We start from the raw sequence: 20,037 nt of genomic DNA, 5'->3' as shown, positions 1-20,037 counted from the left end.
GTTCTTGTGCATGTAGAAGACCAGGGAGATGCGCGTGGGGTGGGAGCGGTCGGGCCTCTTCAGAGGCGTGGTGGCATGCAGCTCGCGCCGGGCGCACTCAATCAGGATGGAGCCGTGGGCCGGGGCCACCGCCACGCCGCCGATGTTGGGGTCCAGGAAGTTGTGTTCGCTGTCCGACCAGTACTCCCCGTCGCACGGGTATCAGACTCATCAGACTCCATCATCATCAATGATGTAACGGTTTAAAGGGTCCTGCAGCTGTTTCTCCAGGGCGGTGAGGTCCTCCTTGGCCTTGGCGGTGGTGACCTCCAGCACCGTGTTGGCCTCCTGCAGCTGTTTCTCCAGGGCGGTGAGGTCCACCTTGGCCTTGGCGGTGGTGAGCTCCAGCTTGGCTTTGTGGGCCTCCAGCTTCCCCGCCTGGGACGTCAGGTAGAACTTCTGCTGCCTGATGGTCTGGAGCGGCAGACAGACAGCAGCACAGTCACACAACCAGGTTCTAGAAGAATACCTCAAGACAGTTGAGACGGGTTCTAGAATGATCTACCTAGGATCGTTATTATATTTAATTCAGCTTTGCTTAAAACCTAATAATGCCACTGGTACTGTCACTGTACTCTATCATCTTGGTACACTATTAGTTTTCTATCTCATCCCCTCACTATTAGTTTTCTCATTCGATGATGAGTCTCTCTGGCTCTCGGCGTCGCTCTCCGTCCGGTTGTGTTCGCTGTCCGACCAGTACTCCCCGTCGCACGGGTCCCCCCTCTGGCTCTCGGCGTCGCTCTCTGTCCGGTTGAGCTGCTCGTCCTCGGGGATCTCCCCCACCTTGCAGTTGTCCGCGTGCACCTTCATCTTGGCCTCCCACACGGTCAACGGTCACATCTCACCTTTATTATTGCCTATCCCCCACCTTGCGGTTGTCCACGTGCACCTTCATCTTGGCCTCCCACACGGTCAACGGTCACATCTCACCTTTATTATTGCCTTGCTGGGGATCTCCCCCACCTTGCGGTTGTCCGCACACGGTCAACGGTCACATCTCACCTTTATTATTGCCTTGCTGGTGTAACCCCTCACAATCCGGACAGACCAGGCAGGCACACACAACCATACCCATGGATACAACATACATACAACATACCTGAATGTGCAAACAAAATGGTGGTTATTGAATGGTAGGCTCCAGCACAAAACAGCTCTCGCCCCTGCATGTCAGCAAAAAAGAAAATGCTGTCACATGTAGCTTTAATGTTTTCATTTGCATTACCTGTGGCGTTATCCTGGTTTCTGCGGCTCTTGGCCATAAGACTGGCACAGTGTCTGGCCTGGAACTTAATAGCTCCCAGACACCGGTGTCTTTTAGCCCCCTCCTCAGGTGTTTGACCTGCTTGGTCGTCCTTCCCAGCACCTGTAAAACAAATAAACCCCCCAAAAAACGTGTCATGGTTATATTAAGGCAACAGTGAATTCAATGAGAACCAGTGGTTTCGTTTAAATTCAAAGACTTAAGAAAGACAAACTTGAAACCTTCTCTGGGTCTGGCAGTGTAAACTGGGCTCTTTTCTTACTGGCCTTGAAGTTCTGCAGGAAGGAGATGTCTTCAGCTTTCAGCTCCTTCTCTAAGGCTGTGATTGTGTCTGAAAGTGATGATATCTGTCTGCTCAGTGCCTCAGTCTTCTTCTTTATCATCTGACTCTTCTGCTCCTCTTCCTCTCTCAGTGCAGCCATCCTGGCCTCCTCTTCCTCTCGTAGAAACTGGTGGAGTTTCTCAAACCCCTCCTTAATCTGTCTCTCTGTGTGCTGGGCCTGGCTCTTAATGTGCTCTGATGTTTCATCACAGGTTTGTTTAACTTTGTTAAAGACCTCCAGCTTCTCCTGTAAGGGTTTCAGAGCTGTCTGGAGTTCCTCCTTATGTTCCTGTGCAGCCTCGTCTACTGGGACACAGTCATGAGATTTGTGTTTCTTTGAGGCCTGACACACCACACAGATGGGCTGTTTATCATCCAGACAGAAGAGCTTGAGTTTCTCACCGTGCAGACTGCACAGCACCTCAGACCCTGCCTCAGCTCTCTGACTTCTCTCCTGTAAGAAGGCCTCACACACGTTCTTTAGAGCTAGGTTAAAGGTAAGAGGATCATGCTTTGAGGATATTCTCCTACAAACTGGACATTCCCGAGATTCCTTGTGTTCCCAGTATTCCTGCAGACAGGCTTTACAGAAGCTGTGACTACAGGACAGGATGACAGGATCTTTAAAGATGTCACAGCACACAGGACAGGAGAAATCCTCCTCTGGGAGAGATGATTTAGCAGCCATTTTGTCACACAATCCCTGTCCCTCTTCTCTAACAGCCTCTAAATATTACTTTAACTTTTGACAAAGTTCTCCTGCTTTTAAACCAACACTTTTACACTGAATCAAGACAAACTAACAAACAAAACACAACCAAACAGTCAACTAACAATGGGAGACAAGGAGGAGCATTTAAACAGACGGGCAGCCCTCTGATTGGAGAATTGTTACGTTCTATGTTCGCTAGGGAGAAGAATAAGTAACAAAATATTACAGGTGTTATGTAATAAGGATATTTATTAACAGCCACAATGTGCATTCATTTATTTAACAATTGATTACATTTCCATAAAATAATTATGTACATCTTAAATAAAATATCAAACAAGTCAACATTCTTCTTCTCTTCATTGTCTTCAATCTTAAACACAGGAATGAAACAACACATAAAGGCCAACTTGGAAGGAGGCTAGCAGGCAAGAAGTAATTTAATTGCTTAGGCACACTTTAGCTAACAGGCATAACGTCAGAACAAACTGCTTTCCCTGCAAAGTCATCTGCCCTTCTTAGAAATCCAGCATTTTCTGTTGTTTTGACCCACTACCAGACTGCTTTCTGTGCCTGGAACGCAAGGCACAAGAGAGGCAGTTCTAGTTCCCCAGACAGCCAGCGAGCAAAGGCAAGCCTCAAGAATGAATATGAAACTCCTTAAGCAGCCAGAGTGGAGGAGAAAGAAGGGGTATCTCCGTCGCTCTCCCCCTCTTCCTCCGCAGCGTCTCCACTCAGCATCTGCCGGGGCACCCAGCTGAACGGGGCGCGAGCCTCTAAATATTACTTTAACTTTTGACAAAGTTCTCCTGCTTTTAAACCAACACTTTTACACTGAATCAAGACAAACTAACAAACAAAACACAACCAAACAGTCAACTAACAATGGGAGACAAGGAGGAGCATTTAAACAGACGGGCAGCCCTCTGATTGGAGAATGGGCAGCCTTCTGATTGGATGGGAGTGGGATGATGAATGAGGGAATGATTGGCCAATTGACAATACCTGGATGGAGAATGATAGAGGAGAACACAGAAGGGAAGGAAACACAACAAGGACACATGTGGACGTAACACCCCCACACATAAAAGTGGAGTAAGAGGAGGCCCAGGCTAAAACTGGCAAAACTTCAAATGGTAGGCACAGATGGGGGCTTAGATGTACCTAATTTAAGGTATTACCAGCTCGCCAGTCACCTTCGGGTGTTTTACACTGCCGTTTAAACACGAGAAAGATTGTGTGAAATCCACGGGTCTCCAACCAGGATCTTCCCACAACACTGAGACAACATGATGCCCATGATGGCTGGCGTGCAGTCTTGGGCCTCGTCAATAAAGATAGCATCATACTTGTCCAGACACGGCCTCTCTAGCTGCCACAGCTTCAGATAGCCGTCAGCGCACATGTGGTATCCTGAATCTCTGCTCCTGTGTCCCAAGTCCACCATTCTGTCCCAGATCTCCTGGGCGTCATTCACAAACAACCTCTTCTGTTCCTCGCTGGTTTTTTTGTGATCAATTTTTTATTTTGATTTTATGTACAAACACACAAAGGACAATGACAAAACAATTACCAAAATACACATCATTTCATACCTGCATACATTCCCCCTACCCACCCTCCCACACCAAGGTCTTACTCCGCCCAAAAACCCTCAAGAAGGATTTAAACCAGCTCAACATAAATGCCACCAAATAAAATAAATAAACTTAATAGGATAAACATAAAACATTAAATACTATAATATTCAAATATCAATACCCACCCCATTACAAACCATTAGTTACGCATATCACCTATGCATACATTCTATAAAGGAAGTCCATAAACTAATATTCTTTGCCTGAGCGCTATGCATGCTGGCCACGGACCTTTCTAGTTTGGCTAGATCTAACACAGTGTTTAACCAATGCTGATAGGACAAGTCATGGGGGTCTGTTCCTCGCTGGTTATCTGCATGTTCCCTTTCGTGTTCTTGTACCTCGCGGGGACGTGCTCCGGGGTGATGTGCGTGTCGGCCGAGGCCATGTAGGCGGTGAGGGTCTGGGTGACCACCTTGGCGTTGACGAAGCCGCCGCGCCCCTGGGCAGGACCCAGGCCACCGAGAAGGGCTTCACGTTGAACGACAGCTTCTTCTTCTCCTGATACTTCTTGCCAACGGCTGCAAAGGCCATGGAGTGAACCGTCCGGCAGTCTACGTTGGAGGGAAACAACCGCTGCGCCGCCATGGCAACCGACTTGTTGAAGGCCACGTACAGGAAACGGAGGTGTGGCCTCTGCTGGGCATACCTCACCAGTGGTGGTCTTCCCAGTGCCTGCAAAGGCCATGATCTTAACCACGTGGCCGCTCTGGATGTCATGGTTCAGGATCTGCTGCTGTTCGTGGGTCACCTGACACTGGGGTCTCCTGTGTAACATGGGGCCGCTCTGGCTGGTGACGGCTGAGGGGGGGGCGTTCTCCATCAGGTGGAGGACATAGAAGATGTTGTAGTGCCACCTGTTGCTGATGCTGATGTTGTTGTTCCTCATGGCGAGCAGCAGGGTTGCCACGGCGCTGAGGTACTCTGTGATGGCGGTGTGTGAGGCCAGGCAGCGCCTCAGCCGGGCCACCAGGGCCTGGACGTCCCCCACTCCGTCACTCAGCACGAGGACCAGAGTCATGGCCGCCCACGGGTTAGGACCCTCCTCCATGCCCTCTAGTTGAGGGAGCCTGTGTTTGAGGCAGGCCTCCGCCTGGGGGAAGAGACTGTGGCTCCTCAACTCTGCAGTTACCCTGAAATGTAAGTTTTTCTTCTCTTTTCTTGAAATGACACGAAATAGTGAAATAGTGATATTGAAATAGTGTGAAATCCCTTTCGATGAGGAGGTGAGCTCATTTGAGACTTGGCCACTGAGACAGTGAGTGGGGGCCCCCCCTACAGGCCCTTGGAGGGCCCAGGGTTCTTGCCCATGGCGGGGTGCGTGCCGTGGCCCTGGAGGGCCCCCAGTTGCTGGTAGAGCCCCATGAGCTGGTTCAGGTAGGTGGCCTGGCTGGCCACCTGGCTGGCCACCTTCTGAACAGACATCATTTCTCATTCGATGATGAGTCTCTCTGGCTCTCGGCGTCGCTCTCAGTCCGGTTGTGTTCGCTGTCCGACCAGTACTCCCCGTCGCACGGGTCCCCCCTCTGGCTCTCGGCGTCGCTCTCTGTCCGGTTGAGCTGCTCGTCCTCGGGGATCTCCCCCACCTTGCAGTTGTCCGCGTGCACCTTCATCTTGGCCTCCCACACGGTCAACGGTCACATCTCACCTTTATTATTGCCTATCCCCCACCTTGCGGTTGTCCACGTGCACCTTCATCTTGGCCTCCCACACGGTCAACGGTCACATCTCACCTTTATTATTGCCTATCCCCCACCTTGCGGTTGTCCACGTGCACCTTCATCTTGGCCTCCCACACGGTCAACGGTCACAAAGACGAAAGGGGTGAGCCTTTGTCATAACATCAAATAATGATTAGTTATCATACCATTCATATCATTATAACACACAAGACTAAACCATACCCATGGATACAACATACATACAACATACCTGAATGTGCAAACAAAATGGTGGTTATTGAATGGTAGGCTCCAGCACAAAACAGCTCTCGCCCCTGCATGTCAGCAAAAAAGAAAATGCTGTCACATGTAGCTTTAATGTTTTCATTTGCATTACCTGTGGCGTTATCCTGGTTTCTGCGGCTCTTGGCCATAAGACTGGCACAGTGTCTGGCCTGGAACTTAATAGCTCCCAGACACCGGTGTCTTTTAGCCCCCTCCTCAGGTGTTTGACCTGCTTGGTCGTCCTTTCCAGCACCTGTAAAACAAATAAACCCCCCCAAAAATGTGTCATGGTTATATTAAGGCAACAGTGAATTCAATGAGAACCAGTGGTTTCGTTTAAATTCAAAGACTTAAGAAAGACAAACTTGAAACCTTCTCTGGGTCTGGCAGTGTAAACTGGGCTCTTTTCTTACTGGCCTTGAAGTTCTGCAGGAAGGAGATGTCTTCAGCTTTCAGCTCCTTCTCTAAGGCTGTGATTGTGTCTGAAAGTGATGATATCTGTCTGCTCAGTGCCTCAGTCTTCTTCTTCATCATCTGACTCTTCTGCTCCTCTTCCTCTCTCAGTGCAGCCATCCTGGCCTCCTCTTCCTCTCGTAGAAACTGGTGGAGTTTCTCAAACCCCTCCTTAATCTGTCTCTCTGTGTGCTGGGCCTGGCTCTTAATGTGCTCTGATGTTTCATCACAGGTTTGTTTAATTTTGTTAAAGACCTCCAGCTTCTCCTGTAAGGGTTTCAGAGCTGTCTGGAGTTCCTCCTTATGTTCCTGTGCAGCCTCGTCTACTGGGACACAGTCATGAGATTTGTGTTTCTTTGAGGCCTGACACACCACACAGATGGGCTGTTTATCATCCAGACAGAAGAGCTTGAGTTTCTCACCGTGCAGACTGCACAGCACCTCAGACCCTGCCTCAGCTCTCTGACTTCTCTCCTGTAAGAAGGCCTCTCAGAGATTCCTTGTGTTCCCAGTATTCCTGCAGACAGGCTTTACAGAAGCTGTGACTACAGGACAGGATGACAGGATCTTTAAAGATGTCACAGCACACAGGACAGGAGAAATCCTCCTCTGGGAGAGTTGATTTAGCAGCCATTTTGTCACACAATCCCTGTCCCTCTTCTCTAACAGCCTCTAAATATTACTTTAACTTTTGACAAAGTTCTCCTGCTTTTAAACCAACACTTTTACACTGAATCAAGACAAACTAACAAACAAAACACAACCAAACAGTCAACTAACAATGGGAGACAAGGAGGAGCATTTAAACAGACGGGCAGCCCTCTGATTGGAGAATTGTTACGTTCTATGTTCGCTAGGGAGAAGAAGAAGTAACAAAATATTACAGGTGTTATGTAATAAGGATATTTATTAACAGCCACAATGTGCATTCATTTATTTAACAATTGATTACATTTCCATAAAATAATTATGTACATCTTAAATAAAATATCAAACAAGTCAACATTCTTCTTCTCCTCTTCATTGTCTTCAATCTTAAACACAGGAATGAAACAACACATAAAGGCCAACTTGGAAGGAGGCTAGCAGGCAAGAAGTAATTTAATTGCTTAGGCACACTTTAGCTAACAGGCATAACGTCAGAACAAACTGCTTTCCCTGCAAAGTCATCTGCCCTTCTTAGAAATCCAGCATTTTCTGTAGTTTTGACCCACTACCAGACTGCTTTCTGTGCCTGGAACACAAGGCACAAGAGAGGCAATTCTAGTTCCCCAGACAGCCAGCGAGCAAAGGCAAGCCTCAAGAATGAATATGAAACTCCTTAAGCAGCCAGAGTGGAGGAGAAAGAAGGGGTATCTCCGTCACTCTCCCCCTCTTCCTCCGCAGCGTCTCCACTCAGCATCTGCCGGGGCACCCAGCTGAACGGCACCCAGCTGAACGGGGAGCGAGCCTCTAAATATTACTTTAACTTTTGACAAAGTTCTCCTGCTTTTAAACCAACACTTTTACACTGAATCAAGACAAACTAACAAACAAAACACAACCAAACAGTCAACTAACAATGGGAGACAAGGAGGAGCATTTAAACAGACGGGCAGCCCTCTGATTGGAGAATGGGCAGCCTTCTGATTGGATGGGAGTGGGATGATGAATGAGGGAATGATTGGCCAATTGACAACACCTGGATGGAGAATGATAGAGGAGAACACAGAAGGGAAGGAAACACAACAAGGACATGTGGACGTAACAAACATATTCATATCATCTATTAGATATTCTTAATCCAGTTCTCATCAGTACTAACCATGCTTGACAATCCCCTGCATCTTCTCCCAGACTCTGAACTGCAGGTTGCCCAGGTGTTTGGCCACGTCTATCAGCGCTCCTGAAACCTTCTCTGGGTCTGGCAGTGTAAACTGGGCTCTTTTCTTACTGGCCTTGAAGTTCTGCAGGAAGGAGATGTCTTCAGCTTTCAGCTCCTTCTCTAAGGCTGTGATTGTGTCTGAAAGTGATGATATCTGTCTGCTCAGTACCTCAGTCTTCTTCTTCATCATCTGTCTCTTCTGCTCCTCTTCCTCTCTCAGTGCAGCCATCCTGGCCTCCTCTTCCTCTCGTAGAAACTGGTGGAGTTTCTCAAACCCCTCCTTAATCTGTCTCTCTGTGTGCTGGGCCTGGCTCTTAATGTGCTCTGATGTTTCATCACAGGTTTGTTTAACTTTGTTAAAGACCTCCAGCTTCTCCTGTAAGGGTTTCAGAGCTGTCTGGAGTTCCTCCTTATGTTCCTGTGCAGCCTCGTCTACTGGGACACAGTCATGAGATTTGTGTTTCTTTGAGGCCTGACACACCACACAGATGGGCTGTTTATCATCCAGACAGAAGAGCTTGAGTTTCTCACCGTGCAGACTGCACAGCACCTCAGACCCTGCCTCAGCTCTCTGACTTCTCTCCTGTAAGAAGGCCTCACACACGTTCTTTAGAGCTAGGTTAAAGGTAAGAGGCTCATGCTTTGAGGATCTTCTCCTACAGACTGGACATTCCCGAGATTCCTTGTGTTCCCAGTATTCCTGCAGACAGGCTTTACAGAAGCTGTGACTACAGGACAGGATGACAGGATCTTTAAAGATGTCACAGCACACAGGACAGGAGAAATCCTCCTCTGGGAGAGATGATTTAGCAGCCATTTTGTCACACAATCCCTGTCCCTCTTCTCTAACAGCCTCTAAATATTACTTTAACTTTTGACAAAGTTCTCCTGCTTTTAAACCAACACTTTTACACTGAATCAAGACAAACTAACAAACAAAACACAACCAAACAGTCAACTAACAATGGGAGACAAGGAGGAGCATTTAAACAGACGGGCAGCCCTCTGATTGGAGAATTGTTACGTTCTATGTTCGCTAGGGAGAAGAAGAAGTAACAAAATATTACAGGTGTTATGTAATAAGGATATTTATTAACAGCCACAATGTGCATTCATTTATTTAACAATTGATTACATTTCCATAAAATAATTATGTACATCTTAAATAAAATATCAAACAAGTCAACATTCTTCTTCTCTTCATTGTCTTCAATCTTAAACACAGGAATGAAACAACACATAAAGGCCAACTTGGAAGGAGGCTAGCAGGCAAGAAGTAATTTAATTGCTTAGGCACACTTTAGCTAACAGGCATAACGTCAGAACAAACTGCTTTCCCTGCAAAGTCATCTGCCCTTCTTAGAAATCCAGCATTTTCTGTTGTTTTGACCCACTACCAGACTGCTTTCTGTGCCTGGAACACAAGGCACAAGAGAGGCAGTTCTAGTTCCCCAGACAGCCAGCGAGCAAAGGCAAGCCTCAAGAATGAATATGAAACTCCTTAAGCAGCCAGAGTGGAGGAGAAAGAAGGGGTATCTCCGTCGCTCTCCCCCTCTTCCTCCGCAGCGTCTCCACTCAGCATCTGCCGGGGCACCCAGCTGAACGGCATCCAGCTGAACGGGGCGCGAGCCTCTAAATATTACTTTAACTTTTGACAAAGTTCTCCTGCTTTTAAACCAACACTTTTACACTGAATCAAGACAAACTAACAAACAAAACACAACCAAACAGTCAACTAACAATGGGAGACAAGGAGGAGCATTTAAACAGACGGGCAGCCCTCTGATTGGAGAATGGGCAGCCTTCTGATTGGATGGGAGTGGGATGATGAATGAGGGAATGATTGGCCAATTGACAACACCTGGATGGAGAATGATAGAGGAGAACACAGAAGGGAAGGAAACACAATATTAAACCTCACAGGTTCTGGGCACAAGTGAGGACGAGATGCGGTGAGACAAAGCGCAGATACAGGGTGGCGGGGTACATGACACTTTTAGTGGCCTCCGGTCTGTTGCTGGAAAGCATCGATTTGATCGTCATCCTCCATTGCCAACTGTGCAGGTGTGTCCGTCTCCTTGATTGGCTGTCCGTCGAACCTGAACCGGATCCGTGTCATGGTCAATCCCTGTCTTTCACAGTAGGCCTTCATCAGCTTGCTGAGCGGCGTGTGTCTCTTGACCTTGAAACGGACCACAGACCCGTCCTGTCCCGCCACCTTCAGGTTGATGTGGTCGTTGTTCTTCATCTTCACTCCCTCCTTCCCCTGCAGTGAATCTTGCTGGGGATCTCCCCCACCTTGCGGTTGTCCGCACACGGTCAACGGTCACATCTCACCTTTATTATTGCCTTGCTGGTGTAACCCCTCACAATCCGGACAGACCAGGCAGGCACACACAACCATACCCATGGATACAACATACATACAACATACCTGAATGTGCAAACAAAATGGTGGTTATTTAATGGTAGGCTCCAGCACAAAACAGCTCTCGCCCCTGCATGTCAGCAAAACAATACATTCAGAACACGCTACATTGCCGCCATCTTAGCTCACGCTAACTAGCTGTTAGCTAGTTAGCTAGTTAGCTCACAACTTTATCCATCCATAAAATACAAAGCGTGCACATTCATCTTGGCCTCCCACATGGCCAGGCCGTGGACGGGCTGGTTCAGGTTCTTGTGCATGTAGAAGACCAGGGAGATGCGCGTGGGGTGGGAGCGGTCGGGCCTCTTCAGAGGCGTGGTGGCATGCAGCTCGCGCCGGGCGCACTCAATCAGGATGGAGCCGTGGGCCGGGGCCACCGCCACGCCGCCGATGTTGGGGTCCAGGAAGTTGTGTTCGCTGTCCGACCAGTACTCCCCGTCGCACGGGTATCAGACTCATCAGACTCCATCATCATCAATGATGTAACGGTTTAAAGGGTCCTGCAGCTGTTTCTCCAGGGCGGTGAGGTCCTCCTTGGCCTTGGCGGTGGTGACCTCCAGCACCGTGTTGGCCTCCTGCAGCTGTTTCTCCAGGGCGGTGAGGTCCACCTTGGCCTTGGCGGTGGTGAGCTCCAGCTTGGCTTTGTGGGCCTCCAGCTTCCCCGCCTGGGACGTCAGGTAGAACTTCTGCTGCCTGATGGTCTGGAGCGGCAGACAGACAGCAGCACAGTCACACAACCAGGTTCTAGAAGAATACCTCAAGACAGTTGAGACGGGTTCTAGAATGATCTACCTAGGATCGTTATTATATTTAATTCAGCTTTGCTTAAAACCTAATAATGCCACTGGTACTGTCACTGTACTCTATCATCTTGGTACACTATTAGTTTTCTATCTCATCCCCTCACTATTAGTTTTCTCATTCGATGATGAGTCTCTCTGGCTCTCGGCGTCGCTCTCCGTCCGGTTGTGTTCGCTGTCCGACCAGTACTCCCCGTCGCACGGGTCCCCCCTCTGGCTCTCGGCGTCGCTCTCTGTCCGGTTGAGCTGCTCGTCCTCGGGGATCTCCCCCACCTTGCGGTTGTCCGCGTGCACCTTCATCTTGGCCTCCCACACGGTCAACGGTCACATCTCACCTTTATTATTGCCTATCCCCCACCTTGCGGTTGTCCACGTGCACCTTCATCTTGGCCTCCCACACGGTCAACGGTCACATCTCACCTTTATTATTGCCTTGCTGGGGATCTCCCCCACCTTGCGGTTGTCCGCACACGGTCAACGGTCACATCTCACCTTTATTATTGCCTTGCTGGTGTAACCCCTCACAATCCGGACAGACCAGGCAGGCACACAGGTTCACTTTCAAGCTGTTTATTTATCTGAATGTGCAAACAAAATGGTGGTTATTTAATGGTAGGCTCCAGCACAAAACAGCTCTCGCCCCATCTCCAGCACACAAAGACGAAAGGGGTGAGCCTTTGTCATAACATCAAATAATGATTAGTTATCATACCATTCATATCATTATAACACACAAGACTAAACCATACCCATGGATACAACATACATACAACATACCTGAATGTGCAAACAAAATGGTGGTTATTGAATGGTAGGCTCCAGCACAAAACAGCTCTCGCCCCTGCATGTCAGCAAAAAAGAAAATGCTGTCACATGTAGCTTTAATGTTTTCATTTGCATTACCTGTGGCGTTATCCTGGTTTCTGCGGCTCTTGGCCATAAGACTGGCACAGTGTCTGGCCTGGAACTTAATAGCTCCCAGACACCGGTGTCTTTTAGCCCCCTCCTCAGGTGTTTGACCTGCTTGGTCGTCCTTCCCAGCACCTGTAAAACAAATAAACCCCCCAAAAAACGTGTCATGGTTATATTAAGGCAACAGTGAATTCAATGAGAACCAGTGGTTTCGTTTAAATTCAAAGACTTAAGAAAGACAAACTTGAAACCTTCTCTGGGTCTGGCAGTGTAAACTGGGCTCTTTTCTTACTGGCCTTGAAGTTCTGCAGGAAGGAGATGTCTTCAGCTTTCAGCTCCTTCTCTAAGGCTGTGATTGTGTCTGAAAGTGATGATATCTGTCTGCTCAGTGCCTCAGTCTTCTTCTTTATCATCTGACTCTTCTGCTCCTCTTCCTCTCTCAGTGCAGCCATCCTGGCCTCCTCTTCCTCTCGTAGAAACTGGTGGAGTTTCTCAAACCCCTCCTTAATCTGTCTCTCTGTGTGCTGGGCCTGGCTCTTAATGTGCTCTGATGTTTCATCACAGGTTTGTTTAACTTTGTTAAAGACCTCCAGCTTCTCCTGTAAGGGTTTCAGAGCTGTCTGGAGTTCCTCCTTATGTTCCTGTGCAGCCTCGTCTACTGGGACAGTCATGAGATTTGTGTTTCTTTGAGGCCTGACACACCACACAGATGGGCTGTTTATCATCCAGACAGAAGAGCTTGAGTTTCTCACCGTGCAGACTGCACAGCACCTCAGACCCTGCCTCAGCTCTCTGACTTCTCTCCTGTAAGAAGGCCTCACACACGTTCTTTAGAGCTAGGTTAAAGGTAAGAGGCTCATGCTTTGAGGATCTTCTCCTACAAACTGGACATTCCCGAGATTCCTTGTGTTCCCAGTATTCCTGCAGACAGGCTTTACAGAAGCTGTGACTACAGGACAGGATGACAGGATCTTTAAAGATGTCACAGCACACAGGACAGGAGAAATCCTCCTCTGGGAGAGATGATTTAGCAGCCATTTTGTCACACAATCCCTGTCCCTCTTCTCTAACAGCCTCTAAATATTACTTTAACTTTTGACAAAGTTCTCCTGCTTTTAAACCAACACTTTTACACTGAATCAAGACAAACTAACAAACAAAACACAACCAAACAGTCAACTAACAATGGGAGACAAGGAGGAGCATTTAAACAGACGGGCAGCCCTCTGATTGGAGAATTGTTACGTTCTATGTTCGCTAGGGAGAAGAAGAAGTAACAAAATATTACAGGTGTTATGTAATAAGGATATTTATTAACAGCCACAATGTGCATTCATTTATTTAACAATTGATTACATTTCCATAAAATAATTATGTACATCTTAAATAAAATATCAAACAAGTCAACATTCTTCTTCTCCTCTTCATTGTCTTCAATCTTAAACACAGGAATGAAACAACACATAAAGGCCAACTTGGAAGGAGGCTAGCAGGCAAGAAGTAATTTAATTGCTTAGGCACACTTTAGCTTACAGGCATAACGTCAGAACAAACTGCTTTCCCTGCAAAGTCATCTGCCCTTCTTAGAAATCCAGCATTTTCTGTTGTTTTGACCCACTACCAGACTGCTTTCTGTGCCTGGAACACAAGGCACAAGAGAGGCAGTTCTAGTTCCCCAGACAGCCAGCGAGCAAAGGCAAGCCTCAAGAATGAATATGAAACTCCTTAAGCAGCCAGAGTGGAGGAGAAAGAAGGGGTATCTCCGTCGCTCTCCCCCTCTTCCTCCGCAGCGTCTCCACTCAGCATCTGCCGGGGCACCCAGCTGAACGGCATCCAGCTGAACGGGGCGCGAGCCTCTAAATATTACTTTAACTTTTGACAAAGTTCTCCTGCTTTTAAACCAACACTTTTACACTGAATCAAGACAAACTAACAAACAAAACACAACCAAACAGTCAACTAACAATGGGAGACAAGGAGGAGCATTTAAACAGACGGGCAGCCCTCTGATTGGAGAATGGGCAGCCTTCTGATTGGATGGGAGTGGGATGATGAATGAGGGAATGATTGGCCAATTGACAACACCTGGATGGAGAATGATAGAGGAGAACACAGAAGGGAAGGAAACACAATATTAAACCTCACAGGTTCTGGGCACAAGTGAGGACGAGATGCGGTGAGACAAAGCGCAGATACAGGGTGGCGGGGTACATGACACTTTTAGTGGCCTCCGGTCTGTTGCTGGAAAGCATCGATTTGATCGTCATCCTCCATTGCCAACTGTGCAGGTGTGTCCGTCTCCTTGATTGGCTGTCCGTCGAACCTGAACCGGATCCGTGTCATGGTCAATCCCTGTCTTTCACAGTAGGCCTTCATCAGCTTGCTGAGCGGCGTGTGTCTCTTGACCTTGAAACGGACCACAGACCCGTCCTGTCCCGCCACCTTCAGGTTGATGTGGTCGTTGTTCTTCATCTTCACTCCCTCCTTCCCCTGCAGTGAATCTTGCTGGGGATCTCCCCCACCTTGCGGTTGTCCGCACACGTTCAACGGTCACATCTCACCTTTATTATTGCCTTGCTGGTGTAACCCCTCACAATCCGGACAGACCAGGCAGGCACACACAACCATACCCATGGATACAACATACATACAACATACCTGAATGTGCAAACAAAATGGTGGTTATTTAATGGTAGGCTCCAGCACAAAACAGCTCTCGCCCCTGCATGTCAGCAAAACAATACATTCAGAACACGCTACATTGCCGCCATCTTAGCTCACGCTAACTAGCTGTTAGCTAGTTAGCTAGTTAGCTCACAACTTTATCCATCCATAAAATACAAAGCGTGCACATTCATCTTGGCCTCCCACATGGCCAGGCCGTGGACGGGCTGGTTCAGGTTCTTGTGCATGTAGAAGACCAGGGAGATGCGCGTGGGGTGGGAGCGGTCGGGCCTCTTCAGAGGCGTGGTGGCATGCAGCTCGCGCCGGGCGCACTCAATCAGGATGGAGCCGTGGGCCGGGGCCACCGCCACGCCGCCGATGTTGGGGTCCAGGAAGTTGTGTTCGCTGTCCGACCAGTACTCCCCGTCGCACGGGTATCAGACTCATCAGACTCCATCATCATCAATGATGTAACGGTTTAAAGGGTCCTGCAGCTGTTTCTCCAGGGCGGTGAGGTCCTCCTTGGCCTTGGCGGTGGTGACCTCCAGCACCGTGTTGGCCTCCTGCAGCTGTTTCTCCAGGGCGGTGAGGTCCACCTTGGCCTTGGCGGTGGTGAGCTCCAGCTTGGCTTTGTGGGCCTCCAGCTTCCCCGCCTGGGACGTCAGGTAGAACTTCTGCTGCCTGATGGTCTGGAGCGGCAGACAGACAGCAGCACAGTCACACAACCAGGTTCTAGAAGAATACCTCAAGACAGTTGAGACGGGTTCTAGAATGATCTACCTAGGATCGTTATTATATTTAATTCAGCTTTGCTTAAAACCTAATAATGCCACTGGTACTGTCACTGTACTCTATCATCTTGGTACACTATTAGTTTTCTATCTCATCCCCTCACTATTAGTTTTCTCATTCGATGATGAGTCTCTCTGGCTCTCGGCGTCGCTCTCCGTCCGGTTGTGTTCGCTGTCCGACCAGTACTCCCCGTCGCACGGGTCCCCCCTCTGGCTCTCGGCGTCGCTCTCTGTCCGGTTGAGCTGCTCGTCCTCGGGGATCTCCCCCACCTTGCAGTTGTCCGCGTGCACCTTCATCTTGGCCTCCCACACGGTCAACGGTCACATCTCACCTTTATTATTGCCTATCCCCCACCTTGCGGTTGTCCACGTGCACCTTCATCTTGGCCTCCCACACGGTCAACGGTCACATCTCACCTTTATTATTGCCTATCCCCCACCTTGCGGTTGTCCACGTGCACCTTCATCTTGGCCTCCCACACGGTCAACGGTCACATCTCACCTTTATTATTGCCTATCCCCCACCTTGCGGTTGTCCACGTGCACCTTCATCTTGGCCTCCCACACGGTCAACGGTCACATCTCACCTTTATTATTGCCTTGCTGGGGATCTCCCCCACCTTGCGGTTGTCCGCACACGGTCAACGGTCACATCTCACCTTTATTATTGCCTTGCTGGTGTAACCCCTCACAATCCGGACAGACCAGGCAGGCACACACAACCATACCCATGGATACAACATACATACAACATACCTGAATGTGCAAACAAAATGGTGGTTATTTAATGGTAGGCTCCAGCACAAAACAGCTCTCGCCCCTGCATGTCAGCAAAACAATACATTCAGAACACGCTACATTGCCGCCATCTTAGCTCACGCTAACTAGCTGTTAGCTAGTTAGCTAGTTAGCTCACAACTTTATCCATCCATAAAATACAAAGCGTGCACATTCATCTTGGCCTCCCACATGGCCAGGCCGTGGACGGGCTGGTTCAGGTTCTTGTGCATGTAGAAGACCAGGGAGATGCGCGTGGGGTGGGAGCGGTCGGGCCTCTTCAGAGGCGTGGTGGCATGCAGCTCGCGCCGGGCGCACTCAATCAGGATGGAGCCGTGGGCCGGGGCCACCGCCACGCCGCCGATGTTGGGGTCCAGGAAGTTGTGTTCGCTGTCCGACCAGTACTCCCCGTCGCACGGGTCCCCCCTCTGGCTCTCGGCGTCACTCTCCGTCCGGTTGTGTTCGCTGTCCGACCAGTACTCCCCGTCGCACGGGTCCCCCCTCTGGCTCTCGGCGTCGCTCTCTGTCCGGTTGAGCTGCTCGTCCTCGGGGATCTCCCCCACCTTGCGGTTGTCCGCGTGCACCTTCATCTTGGCCTCCCACACGGTCAACGGTCACATCTCACCTTTATTATTGCCTATCCCCCACCTTGCGGTTGTCCACGTGCACCTTCATCTTGGCCTCCCACACGGTCAACGGTCACATCTCACCTTTATTATTGCCTTGCTGGGGATCTCCCCCACCTTGCGGTTGTCCGCACACGGTCAACGGTCACATCTCACCTTTATTATTGCCTTGCTGGTGTAACCCCTCACAATCCGGACAGACCAGGCAGGCACACAGGTTCACTTTCAAGCTGTTTATTTATCTGAATGTGCAAACAAAATGGTGGTTATTTAATGGTAGGCTCCAGCACAAAACAGCTCTCGCCCCATCTCCAGCACACAAAGACGAAAGGGGTGAGCCTTTGTCATAACATCAAATAATGATTAGTTATCATACCATTCATATCATTATAACACACAAGACTAAACCATACCCATGGATACAACATACATACAACATACCTGAATGTGCAAACAAAATGGTGGTTATTGAATGGTAGGCTCCAGCACAAAACAGCTCTCGCCCCTGCATGTCAGCAAAAAAGAAAATGCTGTCACATGTAGCTTTAATGTTTTCATTTGCATTACCTGTGGCGTTATCCTGGTTTCTGCGGCTCTTGGCCATAAGACTGGCACAGTGTCTGGCCTGGAACTTAATAGCTCCCAGACACCGGTGTCTTTTAGCCCCCTCCTCAGGTGTTTGACCTGCTTGGTCGTCCTACCCAGCACCTGTAAAACAAATAAACCCCCCAAAAAACGTGTCATGGTTATATTAAGGCAACAGTGAATTCAATGAGAACCAGTGGTTTCGTTTAAATTCAAAGACTTAAGAAAGACAAACTTGAAACCTTCTCTGGGTCTGGCAGTGTAAACTGGGCTCTTTTCTTACTGGCCTTGAAGTTCTGCAGGAAGGAGATGTCTTCAGCTTTCAGCTCCTTCTCTAAGGCTGTGATTGTGTCTGAAAGTGATGACATCTGTCTGCTCAGTGCCTCAGTCTTCTTCTTCATCATCTGTCTCTTCTGCTCCTCTTCCTCTCTCAGTGCAGCCATCCTGGCCTCCTCTTCCTCTCGTAGAAACTGGTGGAGTTTCTCAAACCCCTCCTTAATCTGTCTCTCTGTGTGCTGGGCCTGGCTCTTAATGTGCTCTGATGTTTCATCACAGGTTTGTTTAACTTTGTTAAAGACCTCCAGCTTCTCCTGTAAGGGTTTCAGAGCTGTCTGGAGTTCCTCCTTATGTTCCTGTGCAGCCTCGTCTACTGGGACACAGTCATGAGATTTGTGTTTCTTTGAGGCCTGACACACCACACAGATGGGCTGTTTATCATCCAGACAGAAGAGCTTGAGTTTCTCACCATGCAGACTGCACAGCACCTCAGACCCTGCCTCAGCTCTCTGACTTCTCTCCTGTAAGAAGGCCTCACACACGTTCTTTAGAGCTAGGTTAAAGGTAAGAGGCTCATGCTTTGAGGATCTTCTCCTACAGACTGGACATTCCCGAGATTCCTTGTGTTCCCAGTATTCCTGCAGACAGGCTTTACAGAAGCTGTGACTACAGGACAGGATGACAGGATCTTTAAAGATGTCACAGCACACAGGACAGGAGAAATCCTCCTCTGGGAGAGATGATTTAGCAGCCATTTTGTCACACAATCCCTGTCCCTCTTCTCTAACAGCCTCTAAATATTACTTTAACTTTTGACAAAGTTCTCCTGCTTTTAAACCAACACTTTTACACTGAATCAAGACAAACTAACAAACAAAACACAACCAAACAGTCAACTAACAATGGGAGACAAGGAGGAGCATTTAAACAGACGGGCAGCCCTCTGATTGGAGAATTGTTACGTTCTATGTTCGCTAGGGAGAAGAAGAAGTAACAAAATATTACAGGTGTTATGTAATAAGGATATTTATTAACAGCCACAATGTGCATTCATTTATTTAACAATTGATTACATTTCCATAAAATAATTATGTACATCTTAAATAAAATATCAAACAAGTCAACATTCTTCTTCTCTTCATTGTCTTCAATCTTAAACACAGGAATGAAACAACACATAAAGGCCAACTTGGAAGGAGGCTAGCAGGCAAGAAGTAATTTAATTGCTTAGGCACACTTTAGCTAACAGGCATAACGTCAGAACAAACTGCTTTCCCTGCAAAGTCATCTGCCCTTCTTAGAAATCCAGCATTTTCTGTTGTTTTGACCCACTACCAGACTGCTTTCTGTGCCTGGAACACAAGGCACAAGAGAGGCAGTTCTAGTTCCCCAGACAGCCAGCGAGCAAAGGCAAGCCTCAAGAATGAATATGAAACTCCTTAAGCAGCCAGAGTGGAGGAGAAAGAAGGGGTATCTCCGTCGCTCTCCCCCTCTTCCTCCGCAGCGTCTCCACTCAGCATCTGCCGGGGCACCCAGCTGAACGGGGCGCGAGCCTCTAAATATTACTTTAACTTTTGACAAAGTTCTCCTGCTTTTAAACCAACACTTTTACACTGAATCAAGACAAACTAACAAACAAAACACAACCAAACAGTCAACTAACAATGGGAGACAAGGAGGAGCATTTAAACAGACGGGCAGCCCTCTGATTGGAGAATGGGCAGCCTTCTGATTGGATGGGAGTGGGATGATGAATGAGGGAATGATTGGCCAATTGACAATACCTGGATGGAGAATGATAGAGGAGAACACAGAAGGGAAGGAAACACAACAAGGACACATGTGGACGTAACACCCCCACACATAAAAGTGGAGTAAGAGGAGGCCCAGGCTAAAACTGGCAAAACTTCAAATGGTAGGCACAGATGGGGGCTT

The 20,037-nt window shown here is 48.5% G+C and overlaps 4 protein-coding genes across 4 annotated transcripts; all 4 read right to left on the bottom strand.

Annotated features, from left to right (window-relative positions):
- Nucleotides 1-210: 210 nt before the first annotated feature.
- On the bottom strand, nucleotides 211-2,316 carry LOC308174263 (uncharacterized protein; the record flags this gene model as incomplete). Its single annotated transcript, XM_080549336.1, has 2 exons — nucleotides 211-453; nucleotides 1,528-2,316. 2 exons carry the CDS (start codon nucleotides 2,314-2,316, stop codon nucleotides 211-213), a joined length of 1,032 nt encoding a protein of 343 aa, XP_080405462.1.
- A 3,952-nt stretch (nucleotides 2,317-6,268) lies between these two features.
- Nucleotides 6,269-7,013, bottom strand: LOC308174262 (uncharacterized protein; the record flags this gene model as incomplete). Its single annotated transcript, XM_080549335.1, has 2 exons — nucleotides 6,269-6,702; nucleotides 6,866-7,013. 2 exons carry the CDS (start codon nucleotides 7,011-7,013, stop codon nucleotides 6,269-6,271), a joined length of 582 nt encoding a protein of 193 aa, XP_080405461.1.
- Nucleotides 7,014-8,178: 1,165 nt separating this feature from the next.
- On the bottom strand, nucleotides 8,179-9,060 carry LOC308174261 (E3 ubiquitin-protein ligase TRIM35-like; the record flags this gene model as incomplete). Its single annotated transcript, XM_080549334.1, has 1 exon — nucleotides 8,179-9,060. One exon carries the CDS (start codon nucleotides 9,058-9,060, stop codon nucleotides 8,179-8,181), a length of 882 nt encoding a protein of 293 aa, XP_080405460.1.
- Nucleotides 9,061-15,493: 6,433 nt separating this feature from the next.
- On the bottom strand, nucleotides 15,494-18,857 carry LOC308174259 (E3 ubiquitin-protein ligase TRIM35-like; the record flags this gene model as incomplete). Its single annotated transcript, XM_080549332.1, has 2 exons — nucleotides 15,494-15,736; nucleotides 18,069-18,857. 2 exons carry the CDS (start codon nucleotides 18,855-18,857, stop codon nucleotides 15,494-15,496), a joined length of 1,032 nt encoding a protein of 343 aa, XP_080405458.1.
- Between the last annotated feature and the right edge of the window lie 1,180 nt (nucleotides 18,858-20,037).

The sequence above is a fragment of the Nansenia antarctica genome (assembly GCF_963989245.1).
Source record: "Nansenia antarctica genome assembly, chromosome: 19".
NCBI lineage: Eukaryota > Metazoa > Chordata > Actinopteri > Argentiniformes > Microstomatidae > Nansenia > Nansenia antarctica.
This window is presented reverse-complemented; position numbering and strand designations above follow the sequence as displayed.